Source organism: Mustelus asterias, chromosome 6 (assembly GCF_964213995.1).
Source record: "Mustelus asterias chromosome 6, sMusAst1.hap1.1, whole genome shotgun sequence".
Taxonomy (NCBI): domain Eukaryota; kingdom Metazoa; phylum Chordata; class Chondrichthyes; order Carcharhiniformes; family Triakidae; genus Mustelus; species Mustelus asterias.
The window spans coordinates 19,702,065-19,722,166 of NC_135806.1; the positions used below are offsets into that span (position 1 = coordinate 19,702,065).

General features: G+C 43.6%; 1 protein-coding gene across 14 annotated transcripts in view; it reads right to left on the reverse strand.

The window, feature by feature from the left end:
• The window catches only part of ptprda (protein tyrosine phosphatase receptor type Da), a 595,150-nt gene that overhangs the window by 133,401 nt on the left and 441,647 nt on the right, over nucleotides 1-20,102 (reverse strand). For 10 of the 14 annotated variants that reach the window (XM_078214119.1, XM_078214118.1, XM_078214117.1 and 7 more), the window contains 3 exons: nucleotides 13,547-14,134; nucleotides 13,077-13,177; nucleotides 3,062-3,318 (listed from right to left, as the gene is read on the reverse strand). In XM_078214119.1, coding sequence (XP_078070245.1) covers nucleotides 3,062-3,318; nucleotides 13,077-13,177; nucleotides 13,547-14,134 — 946 coding nt within the window. The remainder of the gene's footprint in view (nucleotides 1-3,061; nucleotides 3,319-13,076; nucleotides 13,178-13,546; nucleotides 14,135-20,102) is intronic. The other 4 variants (XM_078214114.1, XM_078214111.1, XM_078214113.1 and 1 more) reach the window with 1 other exon arrangement.

Below are 20,102 nucleotides of genomic sequence, written 5' to 3' on the forward strand. Positions count from 1 at the left end.
CCATGGACATGCTATATCTAACTGAATTGTGATCTCTATTCGCGATACTGTAGCCAACTATCACTTCATCCACTTGCCCTTCTTCGTTTCCCAAAACTAGGTCTAGAATTACATCTCCTCTTGTTGGGTTTGTCACTAATTGGTTGAAAAAAATGTCCTGGGCACACTGCATGAATTCCTCTCCCTCAGTGCCCCTTATATTATTTGAGTCCAGGGAGCTGAGAGAGGGGGGAGGGGGGGGAGATAACAGAACATTTTAAATATAAATAATGCATACATAAGGCATATAAACATATTTTAAGTTTGTGTTTGTATGTTTGTACATATTACACAATAATAATATTTTTTTGTGGTTTACTTCTTCAAGCTAATAAGATTGTTCCTCAATGGTTCTCTCAGCAAAATGGGAGGTCAAAAGTATTCCATGGATGAAAAGTTTGGGAAACCCTGGAATGTGGCATTCCAGATCCCAACAACATTTAGTGAAATAAATCTTCCTCATGTCTTTTCTAGGTCTCTTGTCAATCAATGATTTTAAATCTTTGAACCTCTAGTTATTGATCCACTTAGCAGAGGGAATAGCTTTGTTCCATCTACTCTGACAAAACCTCTCTTATGCTGAAAACTCCATTCAGCCACCTCTTAACTTTCTGGCTTGGATTTGCAGAGTCAGATTGACTTGGGAGCCCTTTACAAATGGCTGGTGAATCCCCATCCCAGGATTCCCGAACCCATTCCCAGGCAGTATGATTTTCAGGAGTATCTTTAAAGAGTGCAGGCTGCTTCCTGTCAGAAGCCCGTGTCTGGCACTCCTGATCTGATGTGGAGATGCCGGTGTTGGACTGGGGTAAACACAGTAAGAGTTTTAACAACACCAGGTTAAAGTCCAACAGGTTTATTTGGTAGCAAATGCCATTTGCTTTCGGAGCGCTGCTCCTTCGTCAGATGGAGTGGAAATATTTCGCTCCAAAAACTAATGGCATTTGCTACCAAATAAACCTGTTGGACTTTCATCTGGTGTTGTTAAAACTCTTACTCCTGATCTGACCAACTCCATTGCAGGGATGGGCCTGGCTTACTCATCCACAATTTTCATGCAGTTGGACCAGCTTTTTCAGGAGTCATGGTTCATAGCTTAGCATCAATCATAAATCCTAGTGTGCCTGAGGGGACCTTTTAAAAATAAATTCAGAGAGCCTGGGCTGTCAATCAAACAAGTTCCCTGCTGGGAAGTGTAGGTTAGAGGGAAATTTGGCTGATTGGATAAGTAACTGGCTATCTCATAGAAGACAGAGGGTGGTGGTGGATGGAAAATTTTCAGACTGGAGACCAGTTACCAGCGGTGTACCACAGGGATCAGTGCTGGGTCCTCCGCTATTTGTGATTTTTATCAATGACTTGGAGGAGGGGGCTGAAGGGTGGGTCAGTAAATTTGCTGATGACACCAAGATTGTTGGAGTAGTGGATGAGGTGGAGGGCTGTTGTAGGCTGCAAAGAGACATTGATAGGATGCAGAGCTGGGCCGCAAAATGGCAGTTGGAGTTTAACCCTGATAAGTGCGAGGTGATTCATTTTGGTAGGACAAATTTGAATGCGGGTTACAGGGTCAACGGCAGGGTTCTGAGGAATGTGGAGGAACAGAGAGATCTTGGGGTTCATATCCACAGATCTCTGAAGGTTGCCACTCAAGTGGATAGAGCCATGAAGATGGCCTATCGTGTGTTAGCGTTTATTAATGGGGGTTTGAGTTTAAGAGCCGTGGGGTTATTCTGCAACTGTACAGGACCTTGGTGAGACCACATTTGGAATATTGTGCGCAGTTCTGGTCACCCCACCATAAGAAGGACGTGGAAGCATTGGAGAGAGTGCAAAGGAGATTTACCAGGATGCTACCTGGTTTGGAGGGTAGGTCTTATGAGGAAAGGTTGAGGGAGCTAGGGCTTTTCTCTTTAGAGCGCAGGAGGATGAGAGGTGACTTAATAGAGGTTTATAAGATGATGAGGGGGATAGATGGGCGGCACGGTAGCACAGTGGTTAGCACTGCTGCTTCACAGCTCCAGGGTCCCGGGTTCGATTCCCGGCTCGGGTCACTGTCTGTGTGGAGTTTGCACATTCTCCTCGTGTCTGCGTGGGTTTCCTCCGGGTGCTCCGGTTTCCTCCCACAGTCCAAAGATGTGCGGGTTAGGTTGATTGGCCAGGTTAAAAAAATTGCCCCTTAGAGTCCTGGGATGCGTAGGTTAGAGGGATTAGCGGGTAAAATATGTGGGGGTAGGGCCTGCGTGGGATTGTGGTCGGTGCAGACTCGATGGGCCGAATGGCCTCCTTCTGCACTGTAGGGTTTCTATGATTTCTATGAGATAGAGTGGACGTTCAGAGACTATTTCCTCGGGTGGATGTAGCTGTTACTAGGGGGCATAACTATAAGGTTCGTGGTGGGAGATATAGGAGGGATGTCCGAGGTAGGTTCTTTACTCAGAGAGTGGCTGGGGTGTGGAATGGACTGCCTGCTGTGATAGTGGAGTCGGACACTTTAGGAAACTTCAAGCGGTTATTGGATAGGCACATGGAGCACACCAGAATGATAGGGAGTGGGATAGCTTGATCTTAATTTCGGACAAAGCTCGGCACAACATCGAGGGCCGAAGGGCCTGTACTCTGCTGTACTGTTCTATAAAGTAGGTGTCCTGATATTCTAATAGAAGTCTGGGCTCTCAGCTTAGCTTCAGTATGAATGCCAACTTGGCTACTTTTGGATTCAGCCAACCAGTTCCTTTGCACTTAACAACTAGATGTGAGATGGGAAATAAAAGTCAGGCAGTCACTTAGTTTCAGTAATGTGGAAAATCAAGTTAGTGATAGCAGTCAAATAGCTTCAAATTATTGCTGTTGGAAAAATCCAACCAAGTACACAACATGCTATTGTTCCAAGGAGTAATGAAAATTCTGTTCATTTGGAAATTGTTAAACACAATTTAAGGAAAATATGGTAAAAAAGTATAATGTAAGAGAAGAGAGCTGAGCAAAACTCTAGACTACTGGCTGATTAATCACTGCTACTTACTTCACTGGGGCTGGTGGTGTTGGCACTTCTGACAGCTCAACAGTTAGCATTCCATCAGAATTGGTTTTCTCAATCAGGACTGGCTTGGTGCGGAGCAGGTCTGGCGCTGTGTGTGCTGAAACCACTTGCTGTAGTCCCCCAGCACTGTTTCCTCGATTGGTCAATACAAATGAGTAGGACGTGTCGGGGTCTAAATTGGTGATTAGCTTCTGTGTAGCTCTCCCGTCCACTTCAATATGGTCATTATTGTAGATGATCTAATCAGTTTAAAAAAAACTCCATTAGCTCCTTAATAACCCACTGGTCATCATTAATTCAAAATACTGAAACGTAATTGACAGCTGAACAGTTCTGGTAAAAGGGTATCCACCTTCAGTAATAACTCTGTTTCTCTCCCAACAGATTCTATCTGAGCCATTGAGTTTTTCTGGTATTTTCAATTCTTAGCTCAGAATTTTAGCATCTGCAGCACCTTGCTTTTCTAACAGCTGTGCTAATTTGTAAAAGCCCAGGCTAATGTTAATTTCGGACCATATGTCCGAAATAAATGCTTATTTCAAAGTATCATGTTATTTGGGAGGGCGGCATGGTGGCACAGTGGTTAGCACAATGCTGCCTCACCGCGTCAGGGTCCTGGGTTCAATTCTGGCCCCGGATCATTGTTTGTTTGATGTTTGCACATTCTCCCTGTGTCTGCGTGGGTTTCCTCCGGTGCTCCAGTTTCCTCTCAAAGATGTGCGCGTTAGGTTGATTGGCCATGCCAAATTGTCCCTTGGTGTCAGGAGGACTAGCAGGGTAAATATGTGGGATTACAGGGATAGGGCCTGGGTGGGATCGTTGTTGGTGCAGGTTCAATAGGCTGAGTGGCCTCCTTCTGCACTGTAGCGATTCTAAGACAATTGAAAGCTTTTGCACCAAGTCTTTCAGTGGCATTTACTCGGTGCTTGCTCTTTAGTGATTTTTATTTTAAAAAACGTATTCCTGTCAGGCATTGTACAGGAGAACATGTTGTGCAATTGCTCCAGGATAACAGAGGTGAAAGACTGGATAAATAAAAGAAACACTTAAATTACTTTCCTTATAAGAGAAAATCATAGAATAATTTTAATTGCTCAAGATCCCCAACACACCATGTTCATAGAATCCCTACAATGCAGAAAGCAGGCCATTTGGCTCATCGAGCCTGCACTGATAACAATCACACCCAGGTCCTATCTCTGTAACTCCACATATTTACCCTCCTAGTCCCCCTGACAATAAGGGGCAATTTATCATGGCCAATCAACCTAATCCGCACATCTTTGAAAATGCCTGAGAGTGTGTACAATCCTGTAACGGGAAGGTTGGGGGCTGTAACCAAATTGATGGAGAAAATAGTTATCAGAAATGGAGTGGGCATGAACAAAACCAGAGGTTTTAATCTTCATTAAATGTCAGGCAGGACCAGTTGAAATAGCTTCCAGTAATTAAATAAATGAGGGTCGAAGTAGGGGGTGTGAGTGCTGTAGATATTCTTCACAGTTCGTTGGAGATGGGTCATATTAGAGAACTGGAAAGCAGCTCACTCTGTCTCGCTTTTAAAACTGGATTTAAGGAATTACTGGTTAGTCACCATTTATATCTATGCAGGAAAAATCACATTGGAGGCTCACCTACAGAGAGCAATGCAAAATCATCAAGTGAGAGGTAGTAACTAGCTGATATGAATTCAAGAAAGACAGTTCAATTCCTATAACGTTTGTATAAGTAATAAAAAGGTGGTAAAAGGAGTAGGGATGATGAGGGAGCAAAAAGGGAATTTATGCATGGAAGCAGAGGACATTGCTGATGTATTCAATGAATACTTTGCACCTGTCTTTTCCAATGTAGAAGATGCTATCCAGGCCAGGGTAAAAGAGGAAGTAATTCAGACATGAGGACAGGATTTTACAGCCTCCGCTCGTCCCAAAACCGTAAAATCCTGCCCGAGGTCAATGGACCTTTCCAGTCCACTCGCTCTGATTCCCTTGATGGGCGCGGCTGTAAAATTCTGGCCCAGAAAGGTCTCAAATTGAAAAGGAGGAGATGTTTGATAGGTTAGCTATACTTAAAGTTGATAAGGCATCAGGACCAGATGAGATGTACCCGAGGATATTGTGAGAATTGAGCATTGGAATTGAGGAGGCACTGACCATAGTTTTTCAGTTTTCCTGAGACTCAGGGTTAGTGCCAGAGGACTGGAGGATTGCAAACATTACACCCTTGTTCAATAAACGGTGTAAGATCAAGCCCAGCAACTGCAGGCAGTCAGTTTGACGCTGGTGGCGGGGAACCTTCTGGAAACAATAATCCGGGACAAAGTTAATAGTCACATGGACAAATGCTGGCAAATTAAGGAAAACCAACATGGATTTCTTAAGAGAAAGTCATATTTAACTAACTTGCTGGAGCTTTTTTGACAAGGTAACAGATGGTTGATGAGGGCAATGCTATTGATGCATTGTACATGACCTTCCAAAGGATGCTCCATAAAGTGCCAAACAGAGTTGTGCCATGCAATAAAAGGGACAGTAGCAACATGGATACAGAATTGGCTGAAAGCAGGAAACAGCGATAGTAGATAGGGCAAAACTGTTCTCAGACAGGGCGGCACGGTGACTAGCACTGCTGCCTCACAGCGCCAGGGACCCAGTTTCGAATCCGGCCTTGGGCGACAGTCTGCGTGGAGTTTGCATGTTCTCCCCTTGTCTGCATGCGTTTCTTCTGACTGCTCTGGTTTCCTCCCAAAGCTGTGAAGGTTAGGTGGGTTGGCCATGCTAAATTGTCCCTTAGTTTTCAAAGATGTGTAGCTTAGGTCAGTTAGCCATGGTAAATGCGTGGGGTTACAGGGATAGGGTGGATGTGGGTAGGATGCTCTGGTGGAGAGTCGGTACAGACTCAATGGGCTGAGTGACCTCCTTCTGCACTGTGGGGATTCTATGGTTCGCATGAAAGGACTGAGAAGAAGGAGGCACAGATTTAAAGTAATTAGCAAAAGAAGCAAAGAAAAACGTTTTCATGCAGTGAGTAGTTAGGGTCTGGAATTTTCTGCCTGATGGAGGCAGGTTCAGCTGAAGCATTCAATAAGGAATTAGGCTGTTATCTAAACAGAAAAAATGCGCAGGGTTATGGGGAGAAGGAAGAATAATGAAACCAGGTGAGTTGCTCATTCGGAAAGCAAGTGCAGACACAATGGACCAAATGGCCTCCTTCTTTGCAGTAACAGTTCTGTGATTCTGAATTAGTTCTGTAAAAATGTAACAAGAGAATGTGAAATGAGAGATTGTGATAAATACTGTACATGCTGTCTTCCAGCAAGCAGCTGATAAATCAAGAATACATTGAATAGTTCAAGGGTTCAGAAAGGAAATGTATAATTGTATAATGAGGTAGTTAGTAACACTAAATGGGACAGCTAGCTGCAGTAATAGTTCTAACTAGAAAACTGCAACCTGAGTGAGCCATCATCTATCCCTAGGTCTGGGGCTCATATTTTAATAATGAACAACTTGGAAGGTGAAAAATCTAAATGTGGATGGGTAAGTGTATCACATGGGTAAGCAGAGCTATCTAGAAGAGATGCAGTGCTAAAGGATCCACACGAAATTATAACTGGAATGATAAATAGCCTTAACATTGGTGCAGCACCACCTTGCCAAGGACAATTAGAGATTGGCAATCAATACTGGCCTTGCCAGTATTACCCACATCCCATCAATGAATAAGGAAGAAATTATATAATGAGGGTGATAGCAACCTAACATTGAAGGTATCATTAATTTTGATGGCAGTATTTGTCAAGGCAAATAGGCTGGCATGATGTGTAAGTGGACACATGTATTTAGATGTACGATAACTTTATTAGAGTTTTGCTGCCTGCAAGCACATGGATCTTGGCCCTATGGTTGTCACACGCAGGTAAAATCAGATTAATTTCCATCCAGCCAGTGACAGCGCAGGCCCACTTTTTCATGGATCTCGCACCACTGATAGAGCTAGCCTCTGCTAGCCTGCGAAACAGGTTGAGTTGGTTTAGTGCAGCAAAATGGCCGTGGTGACACAAAATAGTGGTTGCGAGAAAAGCTCGTGGACATACAGAAGCAGCTCAAGTTCAATCCCCACAATGCAATATAAGTCAACATGTGCATCAACTCTAGTGATTTTCAGCATCTGAAACAGCAAAGAAGGGGCAGCTATGTTCGGCTATCTTATTCTACGGTGGTACCCTGAAGATTTCTTGCATAGAATATGAAACCCCTCCAATATTGGCATACGGGAGACTATAGGTAGACGTATATAAGAGGGACTGATGCAAGAAAGTTGTTTTGGTGATGCTCTCAGGCCTGGACTACAAGGAGCTGTAATGTAAAAATGCCTTGATTCTGAGGAAGTGACACTAACAGTGCATAAAAATGTCAGTCAAGCGAGATTGTATTGTAACTGATTGTGATCACTGCACACATAAAATGACAGTGGCAGTAAAAAGAATTCAAAAGAAATCAAGGACAATTCTCGGCCTTAGTTCATAAAATTGTAAAGAGACTAAAAGAACTCAATCTGGTCTCGTTAGGAAAAAGGAAATGGAGGGAACATTTAAAACCATGACAGCAATCAATTGGTTATTGCTTTGTTTGAAGGGGGAAGAGAGAAGAATTTAAAGACATTACCATAAACTGTTAGAGCACAAGCCAAATTCAACTGGAGTCGGAGCTTGAAGCTCAGTTAAATGTTCTGAGCAGACTGTTACTTTGCACAGTGAATGCTGAGTACTGAATCATTCAAAAAGGATATTTATAAGTTACTAGGGAATGCAGGCTTGGTGCAAAGCCAAAAGTAATGAAAATGGTGTTCACAATGAATGGAAGTATTGCATTGGAGGAATATCCTTACTTTCGTGTATTTAGCAGGGAAAAGGAAAATGTCCAAGTGACATAACATTTCCTCCCAGGTTAAAGACGATTCAACAGGAGAGAAAAAGTATTTGATTGAAACACCAACATTCTGGGAGCATAATACAGACAGGCTTGAGTTCAGGCTGCAGAGGGGACGCTTAAGGGATTGAATTCCTGTGGTTGATAAGAATGTTGGCGGGAGTACAAAACACAATTGTCCAATATGTACTCACAATGACTTTTTTGGTAATAAGGATCAAGGACAGGAATTCCATTTCCTAACTGCCTTCATTGGGTTTTTTTTAATGAAACTGTAAGTCTATACAAACTAAAAAGCAACTTTTAACATGTAATGCTATATTTCAGAGTTTTGTTTGGGCTGGAATATGACTATTATAAATCCACACACAACAGCAGCTAACCCTTCCCTCCTGCATTGATCCGTTAAGCGGGGTGGAATATCCAATTTGAAGGAGCTGCATTCTTCATTCTGTACTGAAATTTCAAAAATAGAACTGGACCAGTCTTTTGTTGAACGTAAGTACTTTGTGGAGACAAAAGAGTCTCTTGCCAAGGTCCTTAAGTGGCCACTTAAGGGCCTCATTCTGCTGCTGGAGGGCAGGAGTACATCATATGAGCAATCCGTCAGGTAAATCCTGGTGGGTGTGCCTGCAGCCAGGTGGTGGCGGTGTTCTATTTGCACAGCCTGTGTCCACTGGAAGACCACCAACGTGTGAAGACTCCTGCATGCTCTGAAAACGAACCCTGCTCCCTCGCTTCACCGAAGCCTCTGACTGCCCTGGCAATCCCAGCTCAGCTGCCTTTGCTAGAGCTTCAGTAACAATCTTTAGCCTGGGCCTATGCAGCACCGGCAGTGGCCTCTGCTTCTAGTGGCGCCACCGGTACTGGAGAGCTGCTGGCTTCTGATTGGCCAGTCGTTCTCAGAGTGCCCAGGTGGTCTTAGTCAGTAGTCCCAACTTAGTTCTCTGAGATGAAGGGAGAATCTGTTCGGTCTGATATCCCTCAACCCTCACATCCCCTTAGCAACCACCCATGCACGCCCCCCCGCCCCCCCACGCCAACTCATGCATCCCACCTGCCCCATGCTCCCTCATACTCCAATGCCACCTCTTCAAAGATAAGCATAATTTAGCCTTTTGGAAACCATGCTAATTATTTGTAAGTATATTTTCTGTCTCCAGGTGCTCTTCTATGACTCATTTTAGTATGGTATAAGCATCATTCCTCCCACTGACGTTAAGTTGACTGATCGACAATTCCCAGTGTTCTATATTCCATTTTGTATATTGGAACATTAGTTGTCCCCAGTTGTCTGTCATTATCCTCTCTGCAATGGAACATAAACTCGTGCTTCTGTCATCTCCTTCCTAATTTCTTCAAACATATTTAGGTGCATATCATCTAGCTCTGCATTCTTTCCACTTTTGTTTTGTGAATTTGTCAGTTATTTTCTCTCCTTTTGTCTCAAATGCACTTTCAAGCACATCTTCTAGGGTGGAATTTTTTTTTTCTGGGAAAAGTGGAGAGCAGCCCGCCAGCTGCCTTGCCGGGTTTTCCTGCTGTATTTTCAAACACTTAGAAAAAAAATAGTTAAGGTGCAGGTCCCACGGTGTCATTCTAGCAGGGTGGGCTCGGCTCCTGAGAGGAAAATTTAAAAAAAGGAACTCCCCCCACAGACACGGAACCCCCTCCACCCCCAGCGGTGTCCCTAGCACTGCCCCCTGCCACTGCCAGGGTTCTGCCCAGGCACGACCCTCTCTCCCAGGCTTATGTGCACATCCTGGTGGAGAATGTTCACCAGGTCCCTGGTCGTCAGGGCCTGTTACAAACCCCACCGGTGAGACAGCAAGCCAGCGGCCAAGGAGGAATCCTCATGTGGGGGGATAATACTGCAGGGCGATCCACTAATAACATTCAAATGTATGGGATGGGGTTACCAACCTGTCATGGCAGGAACCTCATTACATCTTTGGCAGGAGGCGGGGACTATCTTATGCCCGTCAGCATAATTGTTGTTTTGGTACACTGGTTGAATTCTTCAGCCCCTCTAGCTTTCCCAACCACTGAAAATGATAGAGGAAAATCCCCCTTGCCCCCAGAGTCTGTTTGGTTGGCTTCTTCAGTTAAAAATTGAGATGAAGTATCTATATAATACTTCTGCAGTTCCTCTGTCATGACCTGTGAGCTCACCTGTTGCACATTTTTCAAGACAGTTCATTGTGGGATAGTTGAAATTTCCCATGAGTATTATTCTATGCCTGTCATTTACTTCTTTTCTCAGGTTCCCTTCCACTATTTGGCCATCCACTCTATGCCCCTATTAGAGTGATGGGTTCCTTCTTTCATAACAATCACCATGAATTCTGTATCTACATTCCTGCCAGTTACATCTTTTTTTTACTACTGCTATTATGTTCCCTTTAACAAGTATAGCTATTCCACCTGCCCTCCTTCCTTCTCTTTCCATCTTAAATATTGCGTGTCCTCCATTATTTAGATGCCAACCTGTCTCCCAATGTAGCCAATGGGGGCTGGTCATTGAGAGCAGGTGGCACTGTTGCCGTACGAATGACTATTGCTGCTGTTGGACCTGTTCATTGACCATTCAATGACCAAAATGGAGGTTCCCCCCCACTGCCCCATTACCCACCCCAATCTCCAACAACCTGCAGAGAGTCTTGGTGGTCTCCCTGCATGGTGGCGAGTCCTTTCCACGTGGGGCAAAATGCCCGTTGAGGCTAAAAGAGGTCCTTAATTGGCTACTTAAGTGTTTCAATTGGGCTACCAGTGGGTGGTATATCTGCCAGTTTACCCCACCCCGCCCTCACAGCCATAATGCCATGACAATGGGAAGACAATGGGCAACCCTGAAAAAACCTTCTCGTCCCCGTTTTGTCAGCCTATCCTCTTCCTAGCCTGCCTTCAATAAGCCTGGAAAATTCCAGTCAGTGTTCCAATTATCCTACAATTTCCAGATCCTCTATTTCAGTCATAGAATCATAGAATCCCTACTGTGCAGAAGGAGGCCCATCGAGTCTGCACTGACCACAATCCCACCCAGGGATTCCTGTAACTCCATATGTTTACCCTGTTAATCCCCTGACACCAGGGTCAATTTATCATGGCCAGTCAACCTAACCCACACCATCTTTGGACCGTGGGAGGAAACCAGAGCACCCGGAGGAAACCCACGCAGATATGGAGAGAATGTGCAAACTCCACACAGGCAGTGACCCGAGGCCGGAATTGAACCTGGGTCACTGGCACTGCGAGGCAGCAGTGCTAACCACTGTGCCGCCCATTGTCATTGTCTCCCGTTCAGCCAGTTTGCCTTGCACACTTCTATGCACCACCACACAAACGGGCTTTTTGAAATGATTTCATTCACTTTGTTTTAAAAATATTTTAACTTTATGCTCTGTGCCTTTATTCAATCTCTGGCCATTTCCTCCAATTGCTCCAGTTTCCTCCCACAATCCAAACTTGTGTGAGTTAGATTGATTGGCCATGCTGAATTGACACTTAGTATCAGGGAGATGAGCAGGATAAATATGTGAGGTTATGGGGATAGGGCTGAGGTGGGATTGTCAGTGCAGGCTCGATGGGCTGAATGGCCTCCTTCTGTACTGTAGGTATTCTATGATTCATTTGTGTTATTTACAACACTCCCTTCAAGTTGTCCTCTTCACTATGGATGGAATTTAATTGTGATTGAAACATGGTGACCAGGTCAACTTAACCATGGGAAAGGACAGGCTTCCTTTCAGACTTTTGGTGCCGGAAAAACTCCTGTGATTAAATCGGAGACGGGAATGGACCGATACAAGAGATTCGCCCACTCATGGTGGGATGTCAATTAGGCTCATTAGTAGCCAACTGACACAACTTATCCATGAGTCAATCAGAATTTAGTGGCGGCTCAGGGATTAAATGGGAGTAACCCCTTCCCATGCTTCCCAAAGGCCAGTGAGCAACCTCGTTTTGTTTACAGCAGCCTTGTGGGAAGTTGAGGGGGGGGTTGTGGGGGGGATCCTCATAGTCAGGTACTTTGCGACCAATTAAGAGACCCAGCTTTGGAAAGAAGGGAGGCTGCCCTTGTCTCTAACATCCATCCCCCCGCCCCCACCATGACCCCAATCCCTCCCTCAATCACCAGAGGCTATCCAATGAGGATCCCTGGTGAAGTCCCTGGAGCACCTCTGGCAATAGCTTCTCAGCCCAGTGGCGATGCTGGCAATGGACAGCTGTCAGTCAATGTCTGATCAGCAGCTCTCAGTGGATGGGATTTCCTCCAGCAGGTTCCAAAATCCCTGGGGAAGGTCTGATGCTGACGAGTTAAGTGCCTAACATGAACTCATTTTTGTCGGGCCCCCACAAGGAAGTGATGCATGTTTTGCAGTGTTTCTCAATCTAGTGGGTCGGACCCTTGTAGCGAACATTAAATCTGACGTATTTTTCTGCTGCTTTTCCATTAGGTTTCTGTAACTTCTACCAGTCCACCTCACCCCTGCAACACCATCTCCTCACCCTCAATGTTCTCTCTAAGCGGTGCAGAACTCAAAAGTTCCCATGCAGGTCTTGCACAAGTCGGTCCCTGTAGATTATCACATGTGCACGTTAATGCAGGAAGGGGACACACACTTAAACAAATTGCTCATGCTCTCCTTCAGCTACGTGTGGACTTTCTTCATCTGTTTGTCCCTATGCCAATTTGTACCTGGCTCAATCTTCAGTGGTAACAATCATCAGCGAAACCCCCCAAAAAAGTGGGGTTGTATTTACTGAATCTGCCGATTACTGTAATATAATCTCACACTTCCCCCAATAATGGAAACAGAAGATTAAAGGATTGAAATTATTGTCAGTCATGAAATTCCATTCAAAACAAGTGTATCAATATCTATGTTAAAGAAACGGTCAGTGGAAATTGGTGCGGTTATGCATTTCTATAATGACATCCACGATGGTCATCCCTATCTGAAAGAAATGTGAGTGGCAAATCATCTTTAATAATTAAAAACTCTGCCACACTGCCACATAATCAAACATGCCACAGGAAATATTTTACAGGCAAAATAACTCACTTTGAAAGGAATGGCAGTGTTGTAATTCTCAGGAATCTCCCATGTTAACAAAACCGATGTCTTCATAACAGCTTTAACATGAAAATTTTTTGCAAACACTGCTGAAAAAGTAAGGAGAGCGACAGTTTAGATGGGACCGTTCTAACTTTCTGCTTGGACCCGTATCAGTGTTCTTGCCCATTTAAAATATGCATAAATCACCTCTCCTACCTGCATTTCGAACAACCTGTTATCAACCTAAATTTCTGTAAATCTCTGTGATTAAAACTTACCTTTGTGAGTCATACAGGTTTGTGCAGTCTCAGCGGTATGCATGTACTTGAGCTCAGACCCCAAAGTATATTAAGACTCAAGAACGTTACCTTTCAAGTTGGTAGAAAGCAGTGAGATCTATTGTACAATCTTGTGACCCAACTCCCTAATATCGTCACCCACCTGCATCTAGGAGCACACAAATAGATAAGTCCTACCTGGATCCAGTGGCAGTGTTCGGAATTGAACACTAGGACTATATGGACCAGGGCCTTTATTTGTATGAGCTCTCACTTTGATATCATAAGTGGTGTCTGGTTTTAGGTTGGTGAGCTTCAGACTTGTCTCAGGAGAAAAAACAGAGAGCTCTATTCGATTGTTTGGGCTGTTGATATCTCTGTACAATACATTGTATTTCGTGATAAAACCATTCCGTTCTGCTAAGACTGGTGGCTGCCAGCTCAGCTGAATAGTTGACGCTGTGGAGCTTTCAGTGTGTGGGTTTTGGGGAAATCCACTCGGTCGTTCTTCCGGGATTATGATTTCCTTCACAATCTCTTCCCCGAAGCCAACTTTATTTTTTGAGGAGAGTTTGAAGACATAAGAGGTGCCTCTATGGATGTCAGTGGCTGTGTAATGATCATCCCTCTCTGAAAATTCCAACGTCGTTAGCAGTTCAGAGTCTTTGCGTCCAAACTTTAACCGATAACCCAGAATGGGTCCAAAGGTTTCTACAGGAGAGTGCCACTGAATAAGAGCAGTGTTCATCTGTGTATGACTAACTAGAAGTCTGGGTTTCCCAGGAACTGTAACAATAAAGTGAGACAGGAATTAGAATTATTTCCTTAATATCCCCATAAGATTTGTGTGCAAGAAAGATACACTTATCTCAAGTAGTTGTCAATTCAAAAATGAGTTATGCTCCACATCTAAAAACCTGCAGTCCCTGAGAACTACCTCCCCATTATGGGCACGATCTTACCGGCCATTCATGCCCCGCTGCCGCTGCAAGCGAGGACGGGGAATTTGGCACACAGCCAAATCTCTGCTCACTGCAGCGGGACCAGAAAATCCCGCCGGCGTGAATTGCTGTAAGATTCCACCCATAATCTTTTGAAAAGGCCTAAGGGTTCTGGGTCCGATGAAAATATGGACTGGTGTGAATAAGATTAAGACAATTACTTCAAATATGTGGCAAAATGGTTTGACAAATTACGTTGATAGTCAAGAATTGACAAAAAAAAACACCAATTAATAAGACAGGAAGCTCCAATTAAGTTGAAAGGTTTACAACTATCAAACCAAGAGAAATGTTCCAACAGTTCGGAATATAATTTGAACTTTTAAGACAAAATTACAATTTTCTAGCATTGCTGAAGGGCTACTGCCTGCGACTGATTCAGGACTCAGAATCCAGCTTTTGATAATTAACCATTGTCTGATTGTACCTTAAATCTGGTAGTTGTTCACATCAGAAAGAGGGGTAGCAGTGCATTATTCAGCCACCCATTCAATAAGATGATGCTGACTTTCCACCACAACTCGAGCATTGTGACAATACCTATAACCCTTCATTCCCTCAGCATTCAAAAATCTATCAATTGCTCCCTTGAATATACTCAAAGACTGAAGGGGCTATCTTCCAAAAAAATTCTAAGTCCCGAACGAGTGTGAAAATGGGAGAGTTTCAGATCTGTTTTATTTTGGCAAGGCCACAAGTCCAATCTTATGCCACTCTGTGCATTTTCCTTGCACAATCTGTTTCCTGCCAAGAGGGGAGGGGGTGGGGCACAAGCTTGCCAGAAAGCTGGCAGCTGAAAGTAGAGGGCGCAATCGTACATGTGCAGATCTCTCTGTTCTATTGCACAGAACAGAGAGATCTGTCAGTCATCTCCACCCCCTGGGTATTATGCACCTCCCCCCCTTCCCCCACCCTGCCTACAACTGTTGGCCTCCTCGGCCAATCAGCCCCCCCCCACCCTTTGGCCTAACCCAGGAGGTGGGTGGGGAAGACGATTGCGTCCCGAGCTCACGAATATTTAAATCATATTTAAAATAGATTTAAGTACTGAAATCAGCCTCATGCCCTTTTCGGACGCGAGGCTGATCTCGCCAGATATCTGGGCCGCAATCCTCATTTTTCACCTCTCTTGCAATCTTACCGGCTCACCCCACCCATCCACTGGTGGGACTAGAAGGTAAGGTCGCCTCCTAAACATTTGTAGTTCTGCTGGTTGGAGAATCCCAAAGGTTCAACAACCATTTGAGTGACGGAATTTATCCTCATCTCAGTCCTAAGTGACCGATTCCCCATTTTGAGACCGATCTCTCATTCTCAATTTCCCATCCAAAGTACACATTCTTCACGCATCTACCCTGTCAAGTCCTGTGTTTCTAAACTCTAAGGAAGGAGTTCTTCTGGCACAATGGGTAGCATCTCGCCGTCTGAACCAGAGGTTCCGGATCTTGATCAATTGGGCCAGTGGGTTGACGAATGGCAGATGGAGTTTAATTTAGACAAATGCGAGGTGATACATTTTGGTAGATTGAACTAGGGCAGGACTTACTCAGTTGATGATAGGGCGTTGGGGAGAGTTACAGAACAAAGAGATCTCGGGGTACAAGTTCATAGCTCCTTGAAAGTGGAGTCACAGGTGGACAGAGTGGTGAAGAAAGCATTCGGCATGCTTGGTTTCATCGGTCAGAACATTGAATACTGAAGTTGGGACATCTTGTTAAAGTTGTACAAGACATTGGTACGGCCACACTTGGAATACTGTGTGCAATTCTGGTCACCCTATTATAGAAAGGATATTATTAAACTAGAAAGAGTGCAGAAAAGATTTACTAAGATGCTACCGGGACTTGATGGATTGAGTTATAAGGAGAGGCTGAATGGACTGGGACTTTTTTCTCTGGAGCGTAGAAAGCTAAGGGGTGACCTTATAGACGTCTATAAAATAATGAGAGACATAGACAAGGTAGATAGTCAATATCTTTTCCCAAAGGTAGGGGAGTCTAAAACTAGAGGGCATAGGTTTAAGGTGAGAGAGGAGAGATACAAAAGTGTCCAGAGGGACAATTTTTTCTCACAGAGTCTGGAACAAGCTGCCAGAGGTAGTAGTAGAGGCGGGTACAATTTTATCTTTTAAAAAGCATTTAGATAGTTACATGGGTACGATGGGTATAGAGGGATATGGGCCAAATGCGGGCAATTGGGATTAGCTTAGGGTTTTTTTTAAAAAAGGGGCGGCATGGACAAGTTGGGTTGAAGGGCCTGTTTCCATGCTGTGAACCTCTACGACTCTATGACTCAATTTGAGTCCTACCCCAGGTCTCGATAGTGAAGGAAGGTGCGTTCATAACAGAGCCAAGCTGATTGATTATCAACATGTAAATCCTTACAAAACACCTGCAGCAAGTGGTAAGTCAATCATGCTTGATGTGAAATGGTGTTCATTAAGCTATAGCCTCCGAAATAGACTAGCTATGGAACAGGACATAAGCATGTGTGTTTTGTCTGCCTCTTGTGTCACTAGATATGGGAAAGCCTCAAAGTCTAAATCTAAATACTATGGAACATAGGCATAGTCTACACAATTGCTCCATGTAAGATAACCCTCTTATCTTAGGAATCATTTAGTGCAGGTGTACTCAACTAAAGGTCCAGGACCCCCAAAGGTCCACAAGAAAGTTTCAAGGGGTCCAACAATGTCTAGGCAAACGTTCTTTGCTCTAACAAATTCAAGACACATATCAATAGATTTTTGGATACTAAGTAAATTAAGGGATATGTAGACAGGGTAGAGGAAATAAGGTGGAAGATCAGTTATGGTCTTACTGAAATACAGGGCTGAATGGCCTATTCCTGTTTCCCTCCGTTGTGAGCAGTTATCATATTTACCTTTCACCAGTAACTGTAAAATAGTAAATCTACTGAAACAATATTTCATAACCAGCATAAATCCTATCATATAGGCTGATGGTATAACCAGTTATATACCATCTTTAACACAATTAAAGAATTCCCCAGCATTAATTAACAATAAACTAAGTATTCATCTACTGATAACACCAATATTAATGTCTCGGCTATAAAACTAACTACGTAGCACTTTAGCACTTTTTAAACTTTACTAAGATTTTAGGAAACCTATTTGTCCCCAAAACTTCTTATTCCTGATTATCTACATTGTAATATGTGCAATCATGGTACATTTTCAGTGTTCACTCAAAATGCATGTATTTTAAATGCTCATTCTTCCCTCCTTCCTCTAGACAGCCTTCCTGCCTCTCAGCTGTCCACAGGATAGAAAAGATCAGCTCCTCCCAACAACATGCAAAAAATCCTCATTCCAAACAATTAGTTCAGAATTTTTATTTCGTGGCCCAGACAGAAAAAACCCCCAAACGGTTTGTATCTGTGTTAATTTTGATGTTCACTTCATTATTGTTGTTCGTCAATGTCCTAGCTACCTATTATACATTATACATTGGGTATCACAATTCTTCAAAAGAACTGGAAATCTATTATTCCATGCTATATCTCTGTCCTGTCCTAATACAGACAAGGGCCGGAATTTTCTAACCGTTCATGCCAGCAGAAGTTTTCCCATCCCGCTGCAGTGAACGGAGATTTGGCTTGTTGCCAAATTCTCCATCTTTGCTGCCGTGGGGGCGTGGCGTGAACGGGCGGTAAGATTATGCCCACAGAGTTTGTCAACAAGAGTCCTCATTCCCCAATTGTCATCTGACACTGTTTGTATTGGTGCACTCTGAATTCTGTTGATCCATAAAGCAGGATGAAAACTATACCCCCCTCTCCCATTCCTTATAATGCTTCATACACACAGTGGCTCCACTGTGGTCAGAAACTCTACGCATCCAAATTGAAAGCGGTGACATTACTGACTGAAACCTACACAGGAGCAATCCCGAGAGCCATTTTCAATATTAAGGTTAGCTGTTCCTTCTTTTTCGAGAGCTGCATCCTCTGTTACGCGATACATTTTATTACTTGCACAGAATATCCTGCGTGATAAAGCAAATGTTGGCTTGGAAATTAAGTGAAGTAATTGAGTGATTTGTTTTCTAATTTGAGGGGTGCACATCCTGTTGTGTAAATGCTGTTGGTGGAAATGTTAACTACTTCAAGTCACTGCTTGCTGAGCTCCTCTTAGATTCTGTTGGTCCCAGCTGAAGAAATTGGGGTTTGACTAAAATAATGGCCATTTCATGACTCTTGTGCTGCTAATAGCTTTTTCACTGGCCAAGTAACAACTGAGGATGTTAATCCAGCTCCTGTGAGTGAAAAGCTGGAAGGAATTCAGCAGAACAATGAATTTGAATGATTGGTCCATGGATCATGGCCACTGATTCACGTTGTTCATATTTGTGACCAATGGTGGCACTACTTCCTCACAGCGCCAGGGATCCAGGTTCAATTCTGGCCGTGGGTCACTGCCTGTGTAGAGTTTGCACATTCTCCCCGTGTCTGTGTGGGTTTCCTGCCACAGTCTAAAGATGTGTGGGTTAGGTGGATTGGCCATTCTAAATTGACCCTAGTGTCAGGGGGATTAGCAGGGTAAATGTGTGACGTTACGGGAATAGGGTCTGGGTGAGATTGTGGTCAGTACAGGCTCAAAGGGCCGAATGGCCTCCTTCTGTACTGTGAGGATTCTATGAACTTAAGTGTTAAATTAAAAAAAACAACTACAAATAAAGTTTTAAAGATTGTACACAGTCCTTGAGTAACTTGGATCAAGAATTATATTTTAATTATTATCTTATTAGGTCTGCTTTCTCTTGTAATAGTAACAATTTAATTATACATCCAAACCATGGGATTTCCAATTTCCCACGAATGCGAGAACCTTGAGGTATCAAAAATGATGTAAGAGCTTGATGAAAGATGTTTTCACTTGTGAGAAAATCAAAAACAAGAGTTCATAAATATAAGCTAGTCACTGATAAATCCGATAAGAAATTCGAAAGAGATATCTTTATCCAGAGAGTGATTAGAATGTGGAACTCTCTACCATATATTGTAATTGGGGGAGGTAGTGATGTAATGGTATTGTCACTGGACCAGTAAACCAGAGACCCAGGGTAATGCTCTGGGGACCTGGGTTCAAATCCCAACATGGTAGAAGGTGAAAATTGAATTCAATATTAACCTGGAATTAAAAGTCTAATAACGAAACCATTGTCAACTGTTGTAAAAAGTGGTTCACTAATGTCCTTTAGGGAAGGAAATCTGCCATTCTTACTCGGTCTGGCCTACATGTGACTCCACATCCACATCAATGTGGTTGACTCTTAAATGCCCTCAGGTATGGGCAATAAATGCTGGCCCATCCGGCGACACCCACATCCCATGAACGAATAAATATTTTTAAAAATATGCTAATGGAAAATTAAAGGGAAGCTAGATAAATACGCGAGGGCCAAAATAATAGAAGAGTATGCTGATAGGTTTAGATGAAGTTGAGTGGGAGCAGGCTTGTGTGGAGCATAGAACAGTTGGGCTGAATGGTCTATTTCTATGCTGTAAGTTCTGCGTAATAGCTGGGTTATAAATATAATTTCATGTCACATGTAGTTGGCCATTGCATTAGAACTTTTCAACAGTTTACTGTACTGCTCAGTCGTTTGAAATGTTACAAACCCAGCTTCTCAGCCGATTAAGCTGCAGCGAGCGTACCAGCATTGTATTGTTCAAAGGGTGAAGACTTAGATGGTGGGGTGTGGGCACATAGCCTGTGAAGCTATGCT